At 37.2% G+C, this 20,259-nt stretch overlaps 2 protein-coding genes across 4 annotated transcripts; both read right to left on the reverse strand.

The window, feature by feature from the left end:
- Positions 1–209: 209 nt before the first annotated feature.
- Positions 210–3,233, reverse strand: ttpal (tocopherol (alpha) transfer protein-like). Of its 2 annotated transcripts, none has more exons than XM_027016469.2 (5): positions 3,157–3,233; positions 2,195–2,644; positions 1,886–2,079; positions 1,625–1,735; positions 210–1,510 (listed from the first exon to the last, which is right to left on the reverse strand). In XM_027016469.2, exons 2-5 carry the CDS (start codon positions 2,625–2,627, stop codon positions 1,232–1,234), a joined length of 1,017 nt encoding a protein of 338 aa, XP_026872270.2. In that variant the 5' UTR covers positions 2,628–2,644; positions 3,157–3,233; the 3' UTR covers positions 210–1,231. The 2 variants fall into 2 exon arrangements, with proteins under 2 accessions (XP_026872270.2, XP_026872268.2); XM_027016467.2 differs by lacking the exon at positions 3,157–3,233 and adding an exon at positions 3,049–3,150.
- Positions 3,234–5,251: 2,018 nt separating this feature from the next.
- Positions 5,252–11,328, reverse strand: hnf4a (hepatocyte nuclear factor 4, alpha). 2 transcript variants are annotated; one of them, XM_027016501.2, is made up of 10 exons: positions 11,116–11,328; positions 9,078–9,252; positions 8,864–8,958; positions 8,500–8,606; positions 8,226–8,381; positions 7,107–7,194; positions 6,803–6,955; positions 6,436–6,672; positions 6,114–6,236; positions 5,252–5,794 (listed from the first exon to the last, which is right to left on the reverse strand). In XM_027016501.2, exons 1-10 carry the CDS (start codon positions 11,228–11,230, stop codon positions 5,652–5,654), a joined length of 1,392 nt encoding a protein of 463 aa, XP_026872302.1. In that variant the 5' UTR covers positions 11,231–11,328; the 3' UTR covers positions 5,252–5,651. The 2 variants fall into 2 exon arrangements, with proteins under 2 accessions (XP_026872302.1, XP_026872301.1); XM_027016500.2 differs by having other exon boundaries at positions 6,779–6,955.
- Between the last annotated feature and the right edge of the window lie 8,931 nt (positions 11,329–20,259).

The following is a 20,259-nucleotide window of genomic DNA, read 5'->3' on the forward strand; positions in this document are numbered from 1 at the left end:
TTCAATTGTTTGTTTGGGGTTTTTTTTGGTTTTTTTTAAACTGCTTCCCGACAAATAGTTAAAACATTTTAGGTAAAGCTTGGAACCTCGGTGAGATCATTGTTTATTTGGATATGCAATGGTTTTTGCAATACCATTAGTATTCATTAAACTCCAAAAGTTTCTCAGTTTTGGCGAAGTGTGACCACACCAAGGCACTGAGCCAGAAAGCAAACCGAAATGCATGTTTATTTTTTAAACCATTCATAAAGCAAGTACAATGTCTCCATCTACTGGTAAATACTCAATGAACGAGTTAAGATTTTTTGAAGAGAGTGTTTCAGTGCCCTCTAACTAAATCACGCACAAGACAAAAACAAATTAAATTTAAATGTCAGATTAATGACATTTTTAGAACAATGTTATTCTGTATTTACACATGTCCAAACAGCATATATTGAATTGTTATTTTGGCCCCTTAAACCAGGGTTTTTATATAAGCATATTTGGGCTCAAAAGGTTTATTCAGCATGATGTTTAGGTGGTACTTTACTAGCTGGTGTTTACATTTAATTTGCAGGGTCAAACCCACATGTAAGAAAGCCTTGTGGAGATGCAAATTCAACTTTAATAACCAACTATAACATATTGCTGTAAGCACAAAGAACTTATAAAGGGTAAAATGCAGAACTTTAAGGCATGAATATGACAAAGTGTAAACAAAAAAGATTAATAAGGAAAGAACAATGAATGCACATTAGTCAGACTGCCATTCTGTAGTTATTGTGAGGTGCAAACAACACAAGCATATGTAAATGCGCCTTACTTCAGAGTTAAAATGTAACAATATATAAATTAGTTAAAACTACTACAGTATTTCTCCTGGTGAGAGAATACAAATCTAGTTTGAACGGAAAATCTATTGGAACAGTCTGCGTGAGCAACAATAATTTAAGTAAAGAAAAAACTACAACTTACACATAAGAACAACCACTGGAATAGGTCTTTTTTTTCACAGATGGGATAAAATCACATTCTCTTACAAGATTCAAAAAAAGAGCAATTTAATAATGAACAAACATGCTGACTCTGAACACTAACTCTGTTAGCCTAAGATTTCTTTAACTCAAGAAGGCAAGTCAGTGCTTACCTCTTTAGCTATCATTATGCATTTAAGAAATTTAAAATGGACCTTTGAACCTTACAGTCACCAAAAAAGACACATTTCAAAATAAACAAAAGCTGATGTAGGTCAGTAGCAATAGTAGAGCTGAGAACGAAGGCTTCTGTAAGAGTCCTCACCCTGAACCCCAACCTGCTCACCCTCAAAGAGCAAGGAGTCAGGCAGTACGGCACCCTCAAGAGGATCAGGCTGGCAGAACTCAACCACAAACTCCTCCTCAGCCTTCATCAGAGTGTGTGCCCAAACGGACATGTCTAGATGGCCAGCCATCCCACCATATTCTTCTGGCAGCACTGAGCGAGGGATTACCCGGTACAGCGATGAGAGATCAGAGCCATGCAAGACAAACTGTAAGAAAGAGAAAGACACCTCAGGTAAAGAATTAGCACAATGTCCAAGCATTCTTTTAAAAAAAACATGGTGAGGGAACAATGTGATCACAAGAAACATAATCTCAATTACCCTTTCAGCCATCTTCTCTTTCAAAAAAGGTTTAATTATTGCAAATATACCCTTGAAGATTAGAGGCTCATTTATGATATTTACTGCCTTTATTCTGATTGGAAATCCATCCTGAAATACAAAATCAGATGATTAGTGATTGGCTTAAAATGAAAGTGATCAGGAAAAAAATGTCTTTAAGATCTTTTAAACAGCTGGCTCCATAAGAATTTGTAACAAGTAAAACATCTCATCATATCTGCTACTAAACTAAGGACTTACTTGAAGAATCCCAACAACTTTCTTTGACAGAAGAGGACCTGGGTTGGAGGCTTGAGACAAGCCAACTCCATTGTAATCCACTAGAATAACTATGCCATTCACTTGGGTCTCCTCAGGCTGAATCAGCTTCTCTAGTGTCAAATAAATGGCCCGTATGTTGTCTACAAATGGATAGTCATTTGGTTTCCATCTCCCTGTATAAGGCAAATATAAGAAATGTAGTTACTTTAAAAGAGCGTTATATAAGGATATACTTTGAAAGATCTTAGAGCAATTAATGTTGCTATTTCTACAACTGGATTAACCCACCTGGCCTTAAGCACAGGATGTAGCGACCTTGAGGATCTGGCCTCGGGAGGACAGTGAGGAAGCCCAGATCCAGTACATGCTTCACTGTAGAGGGCTTCAGGTCTTGGAACACCTCAGGCCAGGCTCTCCTGCTGCCGTGGTAGTTCAGGAGCAACTGCAGGGCCCGGTCATAATCAAACTTCCTGGCTCTAAGGAAACGTAGGAGAAATGCATCATCCAGCCGTGTTCTCAAATTGGGTTGCTCCTTCATGATCATGTCGCGCAGCGCCTGCACATCTCGGAGCCTCCACTCAGGCTTCTCCTGCAGTTCCTCGCGTGCCTTGGCCACCAGCTCTGGGGTCAGAGTGCAAGAGTAGATAGGGGGAGGAGGGGGAGGAAAGCCCACGTCTGCCGCAGGTTCCAACGGAGAAGTAGTATCAGTGCGATCTGCCATGGACTACCTGTGTATGTCTGAAATTAGCAGGTAAACGTAGTTAAATGAATAAAGTTAACATAAAGGTCAACAAAAAGCACCAAAAAGGTACCAACAACTAACTAAAAGAAAGGGGGAAAGATTACGACGACGTATTCTAGACGTTTTAAAGAAACTGACTAAAGTAAGACACATTTTCCAATTTGCTGCTCGGTTGTGATTTGTTATATGTGACTAGGAAAACAGAATCAATGTGATATAGCTAATCAATTAGAGGTAGCGAAAGGTCAAATAAATAGCTAATTAACCTACTTAGCTTAGCTAGGTAGCTAACGATAGCTAGTATGTTTATTTACTTTTCCGGCGCTATAATATGAGCTGCATATTCATAGAAGCATGCTATTTTATGTGCTAAATAAAACATATAACAAAATGCGCATACATGTCAGTGCTTGATTTCTTGATATTCCTGCGGCTTCTGACATGCAAAAAAAATAAAATGTAGCTGCACGACATCGATTAGGTAGCTAGCTACAAAACGATAACCTACCTGTCAAGCAAATCAGCAAATCTTCAATTAGTTTCCGTGTACAGGAAGAGGACCGCTCTGCCATTGGTTATCCTGTGACATGTACACGATTACGTCAGGCTCGTCACTTCGGTCGGTGTTGCCACGTTGGGGGAAATCCTTATCTTTGGAGGAATTATCTAGAGTTTACTAAGCCTTCGTGCTTAATAGATTAATTTCTATTATTATGCTAACCAAAGTGTCATCGATGAAAACTAATATTCCTTATAAAAAATATACACTTTAGAATAAATAAAATTAGAATGAAATTACTAAACAAATTTTAAGAATGCACACCCCTGCGTCTTCTTCATAAAGCAAGCAACACGTTAGTTAGAGGTAGGTCATGCCAGAAAGGGACTTGGGCATGTAGACAAAGCTTGTGGAAGTATTACCACACAAACATAGAAATCAAACCAGTAGGAGTCAAACCATATATGTGTTTTGGCTCAGACAGATTCTCTGTCACACTTAGCATGCCACAAATAAGTTCACGCTAGTGGTGCTCTGCCAGATGTCAGTTCACATTTCTTGATCTTTTACAATTTTAACATGTCATGTGTTAAAGTTTAGTCAGGTTGTGTACTCTACAGCATGGCTTCTTGACTGTTCATGTCCCAGTGCTCTCATGGTGGGAGATTTGTGAGTAATTAGCCTTGGTGGAGTGGGAAGCTTAGTATTGACTCATACATAGCTTTGCAGATATAAGAATGAAGCCCTCAAGCTATCTTGAATTGTTTTATGACATTTATCAGTCCAATACACACCCCCAGCACTAAACTCCTTGACCATCCTATGCCACGTAGGCTGTTACTTTTATCATCTTATTTTTCAAAGATTTGAAGATTATAGGAATACTCCTATGTAAATATACTTTGGTTTTAGATTTATTTTCTTAACTTCAATAATGTGATGCACTGTGACTTTATTTTTGGTTACCCTTTTAAGTTATGACAATTAAGTCATTTTGAGGAAAAGGCGAATAAACGTGTTTAGAAGGCAATAAAATCAAGAAAGCCAGAACATCACGTTAATGATACTGAGAGGTGATTTTTCTAAACATCTACAAACATTTCATAATTCATTAACCATATTTAAAACAACTCCTGCTCAGGACTGGGTTTCCCAAAAGTATGTAAAACACTCAACTTTAAATGAGAGAGCAAGTATTACACTGAGCACTCTCTCGTTTAAGATGATCTTAACACTATGATGGGAAGAGGACCAGACTGGTCTAAGACAAACTGGATGCTGAAAAAGTTTTTTGTTTGTATGTAGTTTGTTGTATATCAAATAAAACTGATAAATTATGAAACAGAAAAACAAAATGAATTGACTGCATGTTTAAGTAAAAATATAACATAGTCATTTAATATGAGTTCACATTGAAAGGTTGAAATCACCCTTGTCATTGAAGGCAGTAATGCATGGCAAGGCACTTTTTTTATTCAAAATTCTCCAAACGTTATTCTATATCCTAATACGACCACTTTAGTAAATGTGTGTGTTAAACAAACATGTGGCTTTCATATTCTGTGACAAACATTCAAAACCTTACTTCAAGCAATTATTATATTCTAAGAAAAATAGATTTCACTCCTTAATTATGAAGTAATGGTTTAGAACAGGACATTTAAACAGTTCTTTTGTGTTAATCACAAAAAAATAAAGACAGAATATATATATATATATATATATATATATATATATATATATATATATATATATATATATATATATATATATATTCTGTTCACAAGGCAAAGCAGAAGCAGATGCATATATTTGTCTGTGATACAAGGAAAGGAAATATACATGTTTCTCTGAATAGCTAATAATGAGCAGTTTATTCAAAATCTAAAGGCATAATGTTATGTACCCTATTGTCAAGTACTGTAAAAAAATCATTCATATTAAATCAGTCATTACAATACTGTACAACATAAACATCTGAATGTTAACAGATTAAAGGTTTGTTGTAACATTTCTTAAATATGAATTTGTCTATTTCTCTGTATCTCTCTCTCTCTCTTGCTCATATATATATATATATATATATATATATATACAGAGAAAGAGAGAGAAAGAGAGAAAGAGAAAGATAAGTATAAATAGGCACCATTACTTTTAAAAAATGCATTAGCCTACAAGTGAGGTTAGAATGCATTAAAAGTCAGCATAGTCACTGTACACTCCTGAGGTTGCTGACTACTGCTCCTGGTGGTCTACATGCAATTATCTATAACTGGGAAATTCCTTTGTTGCTCACTCTAATATTTGTAAAGAGAAAAATGAAAAAAAAAAAAGAATGAAATGTACATTACATCAATTGGCAGATCCTTTTACCAAGAGCTTTATTTATCATATTTTACTACTTTTATGTAAAGAGTCTCTGAAGCAGCCTTGTGTTGATGTGTGGTTGTGTGGTTCATTAGTGCTACTGCACAAGTTTTTAGAAAGGTTTTGCTGTGATGGTCTCAAATGGTCTCTTGCTTGGTGACTGTGGGCTGGGGGATGGCTGCTGTCTGTTTGGGCACTGTGGCTATAACCCCCTGGGCCAGTTTGTAATGCTCAGAGCTGGAAGCGGATGGAGGAGAAGGAATTGGAGTTTCAGGTGTGGCTATGGACACAAAAAGTGAGAAAATGCATTAAATCACAGGACCATGTAAGGATACAACTAAACTCCAAGAATACAGAAGAATAAGAGTGGAAAGAATGAAAGTATTGGTTTTTGAATTTCTGAAGGTATTAGGGTGAAAAAATAAGAAGATGAATAGCTCTCTTTGATAAAGTAAGCCTGATTAGCTTGCAGAAGGATTACTTCGGCTTGCTTTTTCGTCCCTCCAATTACCTGGCTGCCATACATGAGAGTATACACTGAGAAATATACATCACTTGCCAACACAAAACCAACCTAATGTTTGGGTTCAGGAACTTACACATTTGTCCATTGTGAATAGAAGTGGCCATGTTTGCGGTCACAATGACATTGTTGCTGAGGTGCTCCTGGACAAGGTGCGGGTGTAAAGAGGGTGGAGCATGAGGGGCCTCATTAGCAGACCCTGTAAGAAAAGACTTAAAGGTCAACAAAAGTTCAGTGTGTGTGGAAGTCTATGTGGCAAGATAACAATGTGGTGATTATAACTGATTTAATTTCACATTAGCCTTGCCATTCACATTAGACCGTTCCATTTATAAATGGCAGAAACAATTTAATCAAAGTAAACAATTTAAACCAAATTTAGTGGTTCTCATCCTTACCTCCTAGAAGCATCTCCTGCAAAAGGTTGTCTATCTTGGCCATTCCGAAGAGCTTAACAAACTGGATTTGCTCAATCATCTGCCAAGTGATGCTCTGTAGTGTTGGCAACAGAAGCAGCAGCTCGCCAAATCGTCCCCGCGAGTCATACTGTCGATCATTGATGTAGTCCTCTAAACTCACTTGCACCTGGTAGCGCATCCGTTTGATCTTGCTTGGATCACTTAGACCTTTGGCATCTACCATTGCAGGGAAAGTTTAATAAATTCATTATTTGTTTGATCAAAATAATTTCAATAGTCTACATACTGGTATTTGTACAGATGTGTAAAACAATGTAATTACTCATTTTGGAGATGGTTTGACTACCTGGATCAAAGAATACAATAGCCTTTAAACAGGCATATTCATTGTCATCTATCTGGAGCTCCTGGAAAGGAAGGACCAACTCATCAAGGATTCGCACTGTTACTCGACTCACTTCCAGCTCAGGGCAGTTCCGAGGAATTATGTGGTCATTACCTGAGTGAGGCAGAATTACTTTTAATGTAATTACACTGAACTTGTAAAATTTATCTGACATAAAACTTACTAAAGATACTAGTGCCATTATAATGGACACTTCAGTCCCCTGATGTCTCAAGTCTAAAAATATGAAGTTAAGAAGTTTTACCTAATAGCAGCAGGTCCTTGTACAGCATGGAGCGCTTGGAAGCCCCAAGAAGGAGATGTTCTCCCGCATGAGCACGCAACAAAGCCACCTGAGAGTAAACAGGTGACATATACAGGTGAACCAGAAACATACACACATATACAGGTGACTCAGAAACATCTGTAGGGTCTATACATTTAAATTAAATGCCTTAACACTTAAAACATGGGAAGACATGAGAACTGTGAAAAAGTGTGCACATTGGAAAAGGTGTAATTACTACTACAAAGGTTAGAGCTCAAATCAGATGTTCCCACAGAGCATAGGGAGGCAGTGAGACAGAAAAAGGTTGTGTATGTGTTCTTCTGTGTGGACAGCAGTGTGTAGGAGACGTTGCACTACATGGTCAAAATCCATGAATGAGTTACCCTGCCCTGGTATTTGCAATGTTAATGATTCTGGAGGTCTTCGGGAGGAGATCAAACTTTCAAACTAACTCATCACTTTCTAACCTGAGACATCAAAACACATTAACCAATACCACTACAGATCCCAATGTTCCTCCTTCACTGTCTCTGCCATCACATTTTATTTTCAGTAGACACATTTCTACTCAACTTTAGCTAGACTATTGTACCAATACATATATGCAGTATGTCCAGTATATCCAGTTATCTAAATATATATGTAATTATAAAATGAATATCCATTAGAACACAGTATCATAGTAAATGATGTGTGCCTTTTCTTTTGTGTGTGTGTGTGTGTGTGTGTGTGTGTGTGTGTGTGTGTGTGTGTGTGTGTGTGTGTGTGTGTGTGGTAATCGGTGACTAAATCCACACTGGAACCTTTTAGTTAATGCACACAACAGAGACAGTTTAGCATCCAGGAATGAACATCTCCAGACCTAGAGTGCCAGATTGCAGCTCAATTTGATAATTTCCCTGCCCAAACACACTTGATTCCACTCCTCAGTTTTACTGGGTGTGCAAGAACAACAAAACAACCAAATTGTGCTGGTTTCTGGCCCACTAGGATCAGAGTTGTGCCCCCTTCACCAAAGATGAAGATTAGGCTTTAGAATGTTTTGGTGCTGTTGCCATATAGCAGGAGTAGCTCCAGATTTCAGGTCCTCCATACCTGGTCATCGAGGGGTAGGTCGCAGAAGGCTGGGATGTATTTAGCCCACTCCACCAGTACCAACAATTGCTGCTTCATAGATTCACACACATCTGTGATAGTTGCCATCTTTTTTGTTCTGATATCACCATTAATGATAGGTCCCGGAGAGGAGATCTAAAGCATAGGAAGGTTTTATCACACCTATTCCTGTTTATATATTTTAATCTATAATATTCTAGAAAATATCCAAGACATATGCAGTCATTATATTATAGACACATTTTAATCAAACCTGTCTGGAGAGGACGTCGGCTTGGATGAGTGCATTGATAGAGGGTAAACTGCTGTCCTCATAGCTGGACCTCCTGGTGCTGATTCTGTCTCTTTCATTCTGTACAGCTGTGCCAAAGAGAACATCAACAAAGGATTTATGAAAAAATGCTCAAGGTTTGGTTGTTCATTAGTGTGCAAGTTAGCCACACAAGTCATTGGGAAGTGAACATTGACAAACTGCTCGTCTTACACTGATGTTGCAAAAAGTCCATTGTGCTTCACATACAGCGGCTTCTATCAAATAGGATGTGAACTTTTCTTTTACTCTAATTTTGCTATTATAGCATTATGTGAATCTCATTAAACATTGAATGGGTATGTACCCTCTTTCTTCATTCCGGCCCGGAAGCATTTTTTGAGTCTACAGTATCTGCACTGGTTCCTCTTGTCTTTGTCTACTATGCACTGTCTGTTAAACCTGTTATATAAGCAAGAACACACAGCACCAAATTTAGAACAAGAGCCATATAAGAATTATAAACCTTATGTGTGCAGAATAAAGTAGTTGCAGATACTGTTATTGAGGGAGATACTGACCGGCAAGAGTACATGTGGTTTTTGCGCACACTGCGTCTGAAGAAGCCCTTGCAGCCATCACAGCTTGAGGCTCCATAGTGCTTGCCCGTTGCCCGGTCCCCACAGATTGCACACAGGGTACCGGCACCCAGGTGGTTGGCAGTGTTCATGTTGGCACTCTCAGCTGGCGAGGAGTCTAAAACCAGAAATGTTCAACTTTTAGTAATTGCAAAGTCAGCTTTGTGGAAAACCCAAGCTGCCTTTTTTCTTTATAAGAAATAAATGTTAGTTATAATCACTACATTTTTATAAGAATTTTAAATTATTTAAGGGTGTGTTTGGATGTATTGTTATAATGGCGTTATGAGAAATAACAAAAACATAATGACTCAATAGTTATTAAACGAGAAAAATTAAGCATTATAAGAGAAACAACTGTATACAATTAAGATAATCTTTATGTTCAATTCAAGTTTAATAAGAAATTAAGAAATAAGAGAAGTGAGTTAAAATTATTGATCAATTGAACTTATTGGTCTCTTTAAATAGTACTCAGATAACTGAAAGTGGCCTTTTAAACAGATTTGGAAGAGGAAATGGTTTGAAAAGACTAGTCTTATAATTAGCTATAAATCACTGTTCTAAAATATCCACCAAAGTAGTCTTTGCTAATTAATCCAGAAGTGAATATATCTAAAACCATATCAAGAGAACAGATCTTTGCTAACAGCAGCCATTAACACATGAATAATAGTCAAAAATACATAAATAAATATTATAAATATTATAAAATAAATATTTGATTGAGGTTTAAAAGTCTTTACACTGAATTAAACTTGAACATGACTTGGAAAATACAAACATCAATTCCAAAATAATCTGAGATTGTGTTCCACTGCTGCACTTCTGAAGTTTAACTGATTCATGCAAATCACAATAAATAAATGAATAAACAAACATAGATAGATAGATAGATAGATAGATAGATAGATAGATAGATAGATAGATAGATAGATAGATAGATAGATAGATAGATAGATAGATAGATAGATAGATAGATAGATAGATATCCACCAAAGAAGATAGATAGCTTTAAATATCAGAATCTAAACAATTTATGCAGACCTTATTAAATTATTATTATAACCCTATAAAAACAAAGTAAAATAATAAAAACATACTGTTTTAATGATTATCACCAAAAGAGCACATTAAAGCCAAACCAGCAACTTGCTGATCAAAGGAAAATGCATGCTACATAACAGATGTGTCAACTGGCTGATTTTAAACTGAGTCATTATTTGAATGAGAAAGAACATCTCATCATTGCTTAACTGATAATGTTGTGCAGTTTAATTAAACTAATCAGTTAAAAAAGATGTAAGAATTCAGTATTATTTAACACAAAACAGCTATGCAGACACTCACCGGTGATGTGTTAAAATAATATACAAAGCAGCTATTCTACAGCCGACAGTGTCAAACACTGCATGGCTTAGCAACATTAATCAGTGATATAGTCAATTAAAATGTATTGATATTTTTGTTGATGGAATCAGTTTGTTTTTATTAACCTAGACCTGGGAGACTGAACGGCACAATATTTCTATCTTCAATATACAGTTTCCATCAGTTTATTTTACTGTCAAACACCCTTGGAAATACTACTCTGAATAGACATGTTATCCTTAACTGTCCACAGCCAACATCAGGTAAGAAGAGCTGGAGGAAATCGCACTGGGATTTTTAGTGGTGTAACTCTGTCTTGGAATGAAACATGACCCAAGCCACCTTTCAAGACAGAGCTTGCAAATTTCATCTTTCCCAAAGCTTCTTGACTTTCAGTCAATCCATCTTATATGTTACCTGCCTTCATAGTCAGTGTGGGAAATTTGAAATAAGTCATCACAAACATTCATCCCACAGGGGGCATCCCAACAGAAGGCTACAAATGTCTATAAAATCCAAAAACCTATGAAATCACATCACCTCACAGTTGACCACACATACAGCAGCCAATATAAAGTCAGAGGACTCAAAGTTCAGAATGATGACTCACCTGTGCTCATGGCCAGCACTTGCATGTTCTCAAACTCCAGGGTGGTGTAGGCTGGGTCCAGGGCCTCGCTATAGTCTGCCATCTCCATGTCTGCTAGTGCTTTGGACAAACGCATTCTCAGCTACCTGATGCTGGGGGCAAAGACTTGTCCTCTCGGTGAAGTTTGGACGCCCCCTGTTAGACCAAGCCCCGCCCCCTCAGAGAGGTAGACACCTCTGAGTGACATGGGTTGTGTCCCCTAGGGCAAAGATGATACTGACTTTGACTGACAGGTCAGACCTCCCCCCTAGGCCATGGCTCAGTCCTGGAGCGGGGTGGCCCTTAGGTTAATCATTGTCTGCCTTTTTAAGTGCTAAATCAGGATTGTTTTTAGATATAGATGAGCAAATGTTCTCCTTCTCTCTCTCTCTCTCTCTCTCTCTCTCTCTCTCGCTCTCTTTCTTTCTCTCACTCTCTCTCACTCTCTCTCTCTCTCTCTCTCTCTCTCTCTCTCTCTCTCTCTCTCTCTCTCTCTCTCAATATCTAATGTGAGTAAAGGTTTAGCAACTTTGGGATTGCAGCAACCACATCCAGTCCCTGACATGTTGCTCTAGTTGGATTTAACTGTTTGTCTCACCAGTCCAAGCCAGTTTCTTAGATAGCCAGCACATTTATATAGCCTATTTCACTACAATCCTCATCGAGGCCACCACAGAGAGATATTTCTCAAGTTGTATTATATTATGTACCTGCAGAAAAAGACTGAAAACCAGCTAGGCTGATTTCCATGTTCAAATGATTTTCTAAGTCTCTATTAATTCTTAAACAATAAACAAAAGCAGTGACTCTCACTAGCTGAAAACAGTGAACTTTATGTAAAAGAACTCATTGTTCTACAGAAGTATGCATACGGTCCTGTTCCAACTGTAGAGGAAAGAATAGACAGCATTTCTACTTCCTGCCACTCATAACTCACTCATTACTATTAACAGCTTATCTAAATAAAATGAGTGGTGAAAGAGTTTGCAGTCTGTTTGTTAAAGTTGTGGTCTTGATACTGGTACTAAGGTCTGTTCTGAGGTTGTTACAGAGCATTAGCACTTACACTTTAATAAAGAATGCATTTAAAATGATCAAAGAATATTCTTTATGCAGTGTACTATGGCCAAAAGCAAATCATAAAGACTAAAGTGCTGTACAGGGCCAAAGAGTTATATATATTAATTATCAGGGAGAGTGTTCGATACTCATGTTACTATGCTAAAATATTTGTCCTTCAAGATTTTTGAAAATGTCACCTCAGAGCTATTAATTAACAGCTGTTACTATCCATAAACCAGCCTGTGCTTTATGTAATTTTCAATGCAGTACCTATTACTGCATCGTCGTTAACATGCCTACATGTAAAAATGTTGGTTTGTTATTCAACTGGAAAGCATATATGGTGCATTTACGCAAATAACCATGACTAGTGCACAGGTATAAGAGCCAAGGCAAACACAGTAGAGGATATATTTGAAGAAGGGAAAGTGACAGTACAAAGTTGCAGGTCAACACTCTCCAGTTCATACAGCCATGAGGGCAGTAAAACCATACTCATGATCCTTGCATCTACCCCCACATACATGAGGCGAAAAAGGAGCTGACTGACATGATGACCAAGTAAACCAAAATGCAGTAAATACAATATAAAATGTCCATCACCTATCTTAAACTGGGAAAAACCAAATGATCACTGGAGGAATGAGTTAACAAAGTGATTCACTGTGTCAGAGGCCATTACTGTTGCATATTGTTGTTTGGTTGCTCTCCTGAAGAAAAGAGTGTATGTATAAATTGCAGTGTAAAAACATTACTGATAATGTCCTGGTTTATTTGACACTCCAGATCCCTCTGGACATTGTGCATATTAAATTTGCTGTAATTGCTTGGAATAGGCTGGAAAACACCTAGACTTACATACTGGATAACTGGCAATTTACTTGTGAGCTAGGGACACATTCAGTGGTATGTTCCCACCTACTTATGTACAAAAACGTTTTTATGGGTTTTTTGTTTGTACTAGGAAAAAAAACAACTGTTGTCAGAATTTTAATGATCACATTAGTACCAAATCTGCAACTTTCAGCATTTTCTTACAAAATGTTACTTAATATTTATACCTGCAATTGATGTTTCACATTTGGGACCTTAGATTAACAGCAATGGTTTTTTACAGGTCGAGGTGGAGATTTTGTTCAGAAGCCCTAAACTGACAACAGGACAGTGTTTTAAAATTGTAAAAAGTTATTTGAGGAATTTAATCATTTCTATCTATATCTCAAATATTGTTCATTCACATATTTGGCCAGCTTGTCCTAGATGTTTGTGTCAGCCTAAACATATCCTTTTCTTACACATCATCTTGTTTGCTTAAAAGATTTGTCCTAACCACACCAACAATTAACCTAGGGAGTAATAATAATGCAAAGAATCACTGAGGGAGGAGTGACTCACACACTGCAAATCTTATCTCCCTTACCATTAAAATCTTTATCATAACTCAGATCTTCATGGCTCTGTGATCTCCTCACTGTGGCCCTGGATGGCTCAATAAAACTTAATCCGCAAGGTTATGACTCTCTCCCTCACATGCAAAGTCAGAGTGTTTCAAGCAGTCAGATTCAAAAGAATTACACAAGATCATTATACTCCTGACATGGGAAAGGTTTCTTCACAAACTAACCAACTAGTTTAACTCTAATCAGTTTGTCTAATCAGTTTGCTACAGCCCTGTGTATTTGTGTAGTTTGTAACCAGGAATAGTTGAAAAGGAGCTGCTTTAGCAACAGAGAGCAGGTTAGACATACATGTTGCTATACTTTACTGAGTGCAAGCTTCACTCTGTTATTTTTTATTAAGACAATTGTTAAATTACTGGCAGCCTGCACTACTCCCAGCTGTGGCTATTACTTATATTGTGAAGTGAATGTTGCTGCACTAACATTAACTTAAATCAGGACTCAGGCTTGAAAGGAATAATATTAAACCATTTATTTAATATTTCACTGGACATTAGTTAATTACTGTGAATATATCTTTCTCACAGTGGATACACTGCTTATTTAGACATAAAAATAAATCAATACGTGCATTTGTTCTGTAGTGTTTCACAACCACACTCTTGTTAGATACATTCAGATAAGCCCAACTGGCTGCCTTTAATAGCCCATCCACTAAAAGGCTTCCCGATTAACAGACGAACTGGCACTCATTCATAAATTAATCTATTACTCAAGCAATGTCTTGCATTTTCATTCAGCTTTTTAATCAATACTGAAGACCCAGACCCTTTAATGATTGTGAGTAACTGATGTGAATCTCCTACCTCATTCTTTAATGATAACGTCACTGTCACTCACTGACAGGATTGTAAATCACAGTTCTGAGAAAACTTCTGATGCCATTAAAGGTGTTCAGATTGAAACACGTTGTCTTTCAGGGATCAAATGCCTCAAATAAGGGTGAAAAGCTTTCAACAAATTTCTCAGTACCTGATCAAAATCAGTGTTTATGTCAATGTAGACTAATGTGACCAGGAACTATGGAATTACTACATCAAGCTACAACACCAGTCACAAGGAAGAGTGAGACATTTTCTGTCATGTGCAACTAGATGCTTACATGCATTTACAGCATGAGCTATGAACTTTGAATCTGTTTATGGATGACATGGGAGAGGATCCTCTATCCTTCCTTGATTGTCTCCTGCATCTGATGTAAGGCTGCCATGTCATGTCCGAGTCCTATAATCAGTCACCTATGCCGCCTGGGGCTAAAAGTCAAAGGACTGCTCAGGGCTGATGTAATTCCACTGCCTGTTTCCCCCTCTCTGAAACTTCAAACTCCAGTTTGTGAACAAAGTCCTGTCTATCTTCACAATAGAGATCTCCGACCACTGACCAAACTCCATTTGTAACTGCTGCCTATTTGTACCTTCTCTTGAATGAGTCTTTTTCATTTCCACTGCCTGACCAAATGGGATGCAGTGGTAGTGACGCGAGCTAAATGACCAGCACTCTCATACTCCAACCCACATGGAATAATAACACATTCTTGGAATACCTGTGGAATAACTTTGGGAATATATTTGTTTCCCTGTCTCTTTTGATTTTGGCCAAATTGGCACAGAAAAAAATGATTTTGTGATGCTCAGCTGCCTTGATAGGATTGAGGGAGGGTGAGTGGTAGTATACTTCCTACAGCACATCTGAGGCCAGTAGAACAGGCTGTGTGGACTGACTGGGGTAGATGGCACAGGTACGTAGCAAAGTGACATGGAAGACCTTGTCAACAGATTGCTATCTGCAAACCACACAGCTTGTGCAAACCCCTTGAAAATTGGCTGTGGGGGTAGAATGCGTTCTCCTATTTGTATGGAAAATATATACTTTTAACATTATTTAGGTTTTTTGCGGTTACTGCTGTTTTATGAGATTTGCAAAAATCTAAATTTAGTGAGATAAATCTTTCATATCTTTGTGTGTACAATGAGAACTGATAAACGTGATCTATGCCCCTCCTCTTTAAAGCAGTCCTACTTTCGAGAGGCCTTCTGAAATTAAATCAATGGTGGTGAAGCAAAGAAGAGAGACTAAATTGTGGAGTGTTTGGGTCATTATAGGAGTCACAGATAAGCATGAACTGCCTAATCCCATCCCTTAGCTGATTTTGTTGTCTGGCTTTGGGTTTGTTGGAAGAAAAACCTTTCAGTCAACTGATTTTAGTCGATAAGATGAATCAGAGCATTCTGTGCACTGAGCAAAAGATATAAGTGCAAGAAGAAAAAGTGCACTTCACTGATATCAATTCAGAATCATTTTATTTGGCTACTGTTTGACAGCTTGGACAAGCAAAATGAGGCTTCTTTGCTTGAGTTATTCCATCTGAAGTGTTGGTAAGACTTAATGATGTTGAAGAAAATTTACTAATGTAATTCATAGTGGGACATAATTTCAGCTATTTTATGTGACTAGCTAATATTCTACCTAAGTCCTGCTCTGGGTTTTTCTACTTATAGGCTTTCTTATATTTTTGTACTATACTCATGCAACTGCGATTTCAAACCTTCTGGTGTACATTCTCTGACAAAAATAAACCAACATTCAAATATTTAGATAAATGTATTATTTATATGACTTGTCTTATTTGAGACCTAAGCGATTGGAACCGATGTGCAAGTATGAAGCAGCAGTTTTTGTCCACTTTATCACTGGTGTTTGTGCTGCATGTTTTTAGAATATTTTGCTATGCTGATTCCCAATAGAGCTTCCAAGACAGATCTAGGCTCTTCCATAACCATTAACAAGGACATAATCTGTGAAGTTTCCAAAGTCCTCACCCATCTTACTATTTGGAGTCTGGGTAATCATAAACCTCTATCACCTAATATTGCACAGTCCCCATAAAGTATTTCTGTTTAAACCTCAACATTGCTGGGTAATAAAGACATTTGCGGGGGGAAAAAGGTCAAATGACATTGGCAGGATCTTCCATGGCTTGTCTGCACCATGACTGCACTGATTTCATCTTAGATTTTCTTCATCAGAACAATGTCCAAATTTACGTTCTCTCCCATTCATATAATTGCTCTTGATTTTAATCACATAATCAAAAAATGTAATATTTTCCTTAAGATATTTTCACTGAGAAATAACTGATGTAACATTTTTAATGTCACTGAAATTTGAACAGAATCAATCTTCTTTTTTCATGAAAGGATAAACACTTAAGAGGATGTCTGAATATGACATAAGTAAAAAATGGCATCAATAAACATTTAGCGCAATGCTCTTCGTAAATCAATCATGGTCTCCGATAAGGTCCTTTCAATGATTAACCGTTGTTTTGCTGAGATTTCGGGTCTGACTGTGGGCCCCACTTTGCTGACTCTGAGATACAGAGAGGACACTAATCATGCCTTTTAGTCATCACTGAAACAATAACCTTTGCATCAGAAAATCTAAAAATATGGTTGTTTCAGTGAACCTGTACTCAAAAATGAAAATGTAAATCTATTATTTTTTGTCATATCATGTTAATCTCCGAATTGTCTTTTCTAAATATTAGCATAACTGATCCAGCTCTAGATGATCTTTATAAATATTTTCCAAACTCTTTCCAAACATTTAAAAATATGTCTTAATATTGTTACCCTTTAGAATTACTCAGCAAATGGTGCCTACAAAAACAGTGCTACAAAGCAATTATGGAATGGAAAAGCTAAAAAGTCTTGCTTCATACACAACCAGTGTGTATCAAAGAATTTATTGTTATAAAAATAATCCAAATGCCGTCTAAACACAGGATGGAAAGTTATCAGCTTCCTGATCAAATTATGTAACCAAAGTCTTAAAAATGAACCTTTCACTGCCTTTTTTCTGGATATTTGTTTGTTTGGTAAACCATTAGACCATATAAAATTCCCTGAAAACAGTAAATATTGTGATTGTGTTGGCTAGGAATTTATAATTTACAATTCTGTCATCTTTTCTTGTGTAGAGCAGCTCCACCATGTGGCAAATTAGAACCTTACACTCTCTCTCTCTCTCTCTCTCTCTCTGTCTCTCTCTCTCTCTCTATATATATATATATATATATATATATATATATATATATATATATATATATATATATATATATATATATATATATATATATATATGTATGTGTGTGTGTGTGTGTGTGTGTGTGTGTGTGTGTGTGTCCAAATAGTCCATCCACCAGATAAACAAGAAAAATCCAGTACAATTTAAAACCTAAAATGATGGAGCAGAAACTGTGGTATGTGGACACTTTACTGTTAATGGGTCAACAGGTGTTTTTTCCTAACACAGAGAGGCTATGTTAGTTCATTGTGACTATGAATTGTGTCCTGAATCAACATAAATCTGTACCTTCCAAAAAAGTGAAGAAGCACAATGAGCAAAGGTTTAAACAATGGCTTCAGCATTATTTCATTGTATAGGTGGAGAGGATAAAATTCTTTCTCACAGTACAGAAAATCTAAAATGAAAGGAGTTCTTCCTGTATTTTGAATCTGACACAGAAAGACAGGTGCTCTATACCTTCTCTCAGTGTTTCAGAAAGTTATATTCAAAACACTCATACACTGAATAGATATAGAAAGCTATAATGGCAGTGAATTTGAGATGTTTTTCATTTGAAAGTGACATATAGAAACTGAACTCTTCCTGATTTTGGAACACTTTGTATATGCAATTTGAAACACTTTCTCACAGAAATAAATTTTAGTTTAGTACCAAACTTCCCCCTCAGAGTTTAGTAGCTTGTGGTAGCACATGGCACAACATTCATTGTTCAATTTGTTCATCGTTTTTTCATCGCTTCATCATTTTCATGCGAGTAAGCAAACACCTCACCATTTTCCAATAGTTAGTAAAATGGTACAATTGTGTCGCTCGATTTGTAGTATGTAAATGTGTGCTAATTCTAGCAGACCAGTACCTGGAGCAGTGCTGAGGTAACCAACGCCATCTTCCCCATACATCCTGAGCTCTGGCAGGCCAGTTTCAGGCTCCTCAGCCTCCTTCATGTAACAGTCTGCCCATTTGAGCTCCTGGTATGGATGTTGGTGTGGGAGAGCTGCTACCTCTTTGCAGTGTACACACTGATTGGCAGCTAACCTAATCCTTTAATGCTTGTCACAATGAGATTTGATTGGAGGCATGCATTCACAGTCTAACAGTGTCAACCACATGGATAATTCCCCATTGCACACCTCCGTTTCCTTGGAGTTACGGTACCAGGCTAGCCGTTGGCAGACATATCTGTGATGTGTAAGTTTACCTCTTTGTTGAGTATGGAGTCATCTTTTGAAATTGTACAGGAGAACAAAAATTATATCGTGTTCTATTACATAATAGAGAAAGAAAAAACTGAATGAGTGCAGATGATGTGAATGATAATGTGTGGCATCAAGTTACATTTATTATCAAGATGCCACTGATAAAAGAAATCATGGCCATAACGTCACCACATCTACTCCACATTTCTCTACATATGTATTCTATCATGTTTTTTTGCCAATCAAAATTACACTGGGCTGCCCTTTTAAGAAAAAATGGATATAGGTAAATTGCAATGTTTAGAATATCCATCTGATAAACATTTTATTTTCTTTATTTTAAAATTAGATGTTTGTAGGAAACTTTTTTTTTTTAGAAAATTAGATGTGAGCAAACGTTTGAGGGACTACAGTCACTCTGCATTAGTATACCTGCATTATCTTACCTTTTCTGTGGTTCATGTAAAACATAACACTATAATGTAAAATAGTATAATGTAAAACTATAAACATGTCATGTGTGTGCCATACACCATTCAGATCTCCTAAAAGGAGGAAGGTAAGTGCCCTGGCAGAAGAATCGCGGAAAATCAGACTTCACCGTTGCTACCCTGCTCTGCATTGACTCCAAGGCCAGACTGACACTCAAGTGAGGTATCACAGCAGGAAATGCCTTCACATCCCCCTTACTTCAGAAGGACAAAGACAGCCATTTTATTTTTAAAGCGACCTTGTTGATCAGGAACAAATACTCCCAAAGCTGAGAAGACAGCCTGATTCACTTTAAGAAGCGTTCCTGTGCCTTTATGTCCATGTTGCAGGGGTGAGCCCTCTCAGCTGTTGGGTGTCCTCTATGGAATCATTTGGCCTACAGAGCAAACAAAGCTTCTCGTTTCAGAGCTGTTTACTGCTCTTGTTGTGTTTACTTTTACTACTACCTTTGCAGGAAAGCTCTTTGTCTTTGTTCTAATGGCTGTGTAATTAGCCCAAGCTGATTCTCACTACAGGCCTCTTGTGGAAGTTGGAAAACCACACTGTATTTTTCTTTTTTTCCCGTCCTTTTTCACACTAACTGAGACTGTATCACAGGATTGTTTTCTATGAGACTCTATAAATATCTGCATTCTGTACTTGACATTATGCATATAACCTACAAAAATCTCCATGATATCCAGATCAGCAAAAACAAAGATTGATGCATTGGTGTTGACTGTGAAGTTTGAAGAGTTGTATTTGCAGAATGCTCTATGCATATATATAGAAGGGAACCAATGTGTTCTGCTGTAACTTATAATGTATATTCAGTTTTATTATGGCTA

The sequence above is a fragment of the Electrophorus electricus genome, chromosome 22 (assembly GCF_013358815.1).
Source record: "Electrophorus electricus isolate fEleEle1 chromosome 22, fEleEle1.pri, whole genome shotgun sequence".
Lineage (NCBI taxonomy): Eukaryota > Metazoa > Chordata > Actinopteri > Gymnotiformes > Gymnotidae > Electrophorus > Electrophorus electricus.

What these genes read in the sequence shown, in the direction of transcription:
- ttpal (XM_027016469.2), bottom strand. Translation starts at nt 2,627, where the DNA reads ATGGCAGATCGCACTGATACTACTTCTCCGTTGGAACCTGCGGCAGAC. An exon ending in AAGTTGTTGGGATTCTTCAA is followed by an intron (nt 1,736 to 1,885) that starts GTAAGTCCTTAG and finishes TTTGTATTTCAG; the next exon opens with GATGGATTTCCAATCAGAAT. An exon ending in AAGAGAAGATGGCTGAAAGG is followed by an intron (nt 1,511 to 1,624) that starts GTAATTGAGATT and finishes TCTTTCTTACAG; the next exon opens with TTTGTCTTGCATGGCTCTGA.
- hnf4a (XM_027016500.2), bottom strand. Translation starts at nt 11,230, where the DNA reads ATGCGTTTGTCCAAAGCACTAGCAGACATGGAGATGGCAGACTATAGC. An exon ending in ACCTACCCCTCGATGACCAG is followed by an intron (nt 7,195 to 8,225) that starts GTATGGAGGACC and finishes GTTTACTCTCAG; the next exon opens with GTGGCTTTGTTGCGTGCTCA. An exon ending in TATTCACAATGGACAAATGT is followed by an intron (nt 5,795 to 6,113) that starts GTAAGTTCCTGA and finishes TTGTGTCCATAG; the next exon opens with CCACACCTGAAACTCCAATT.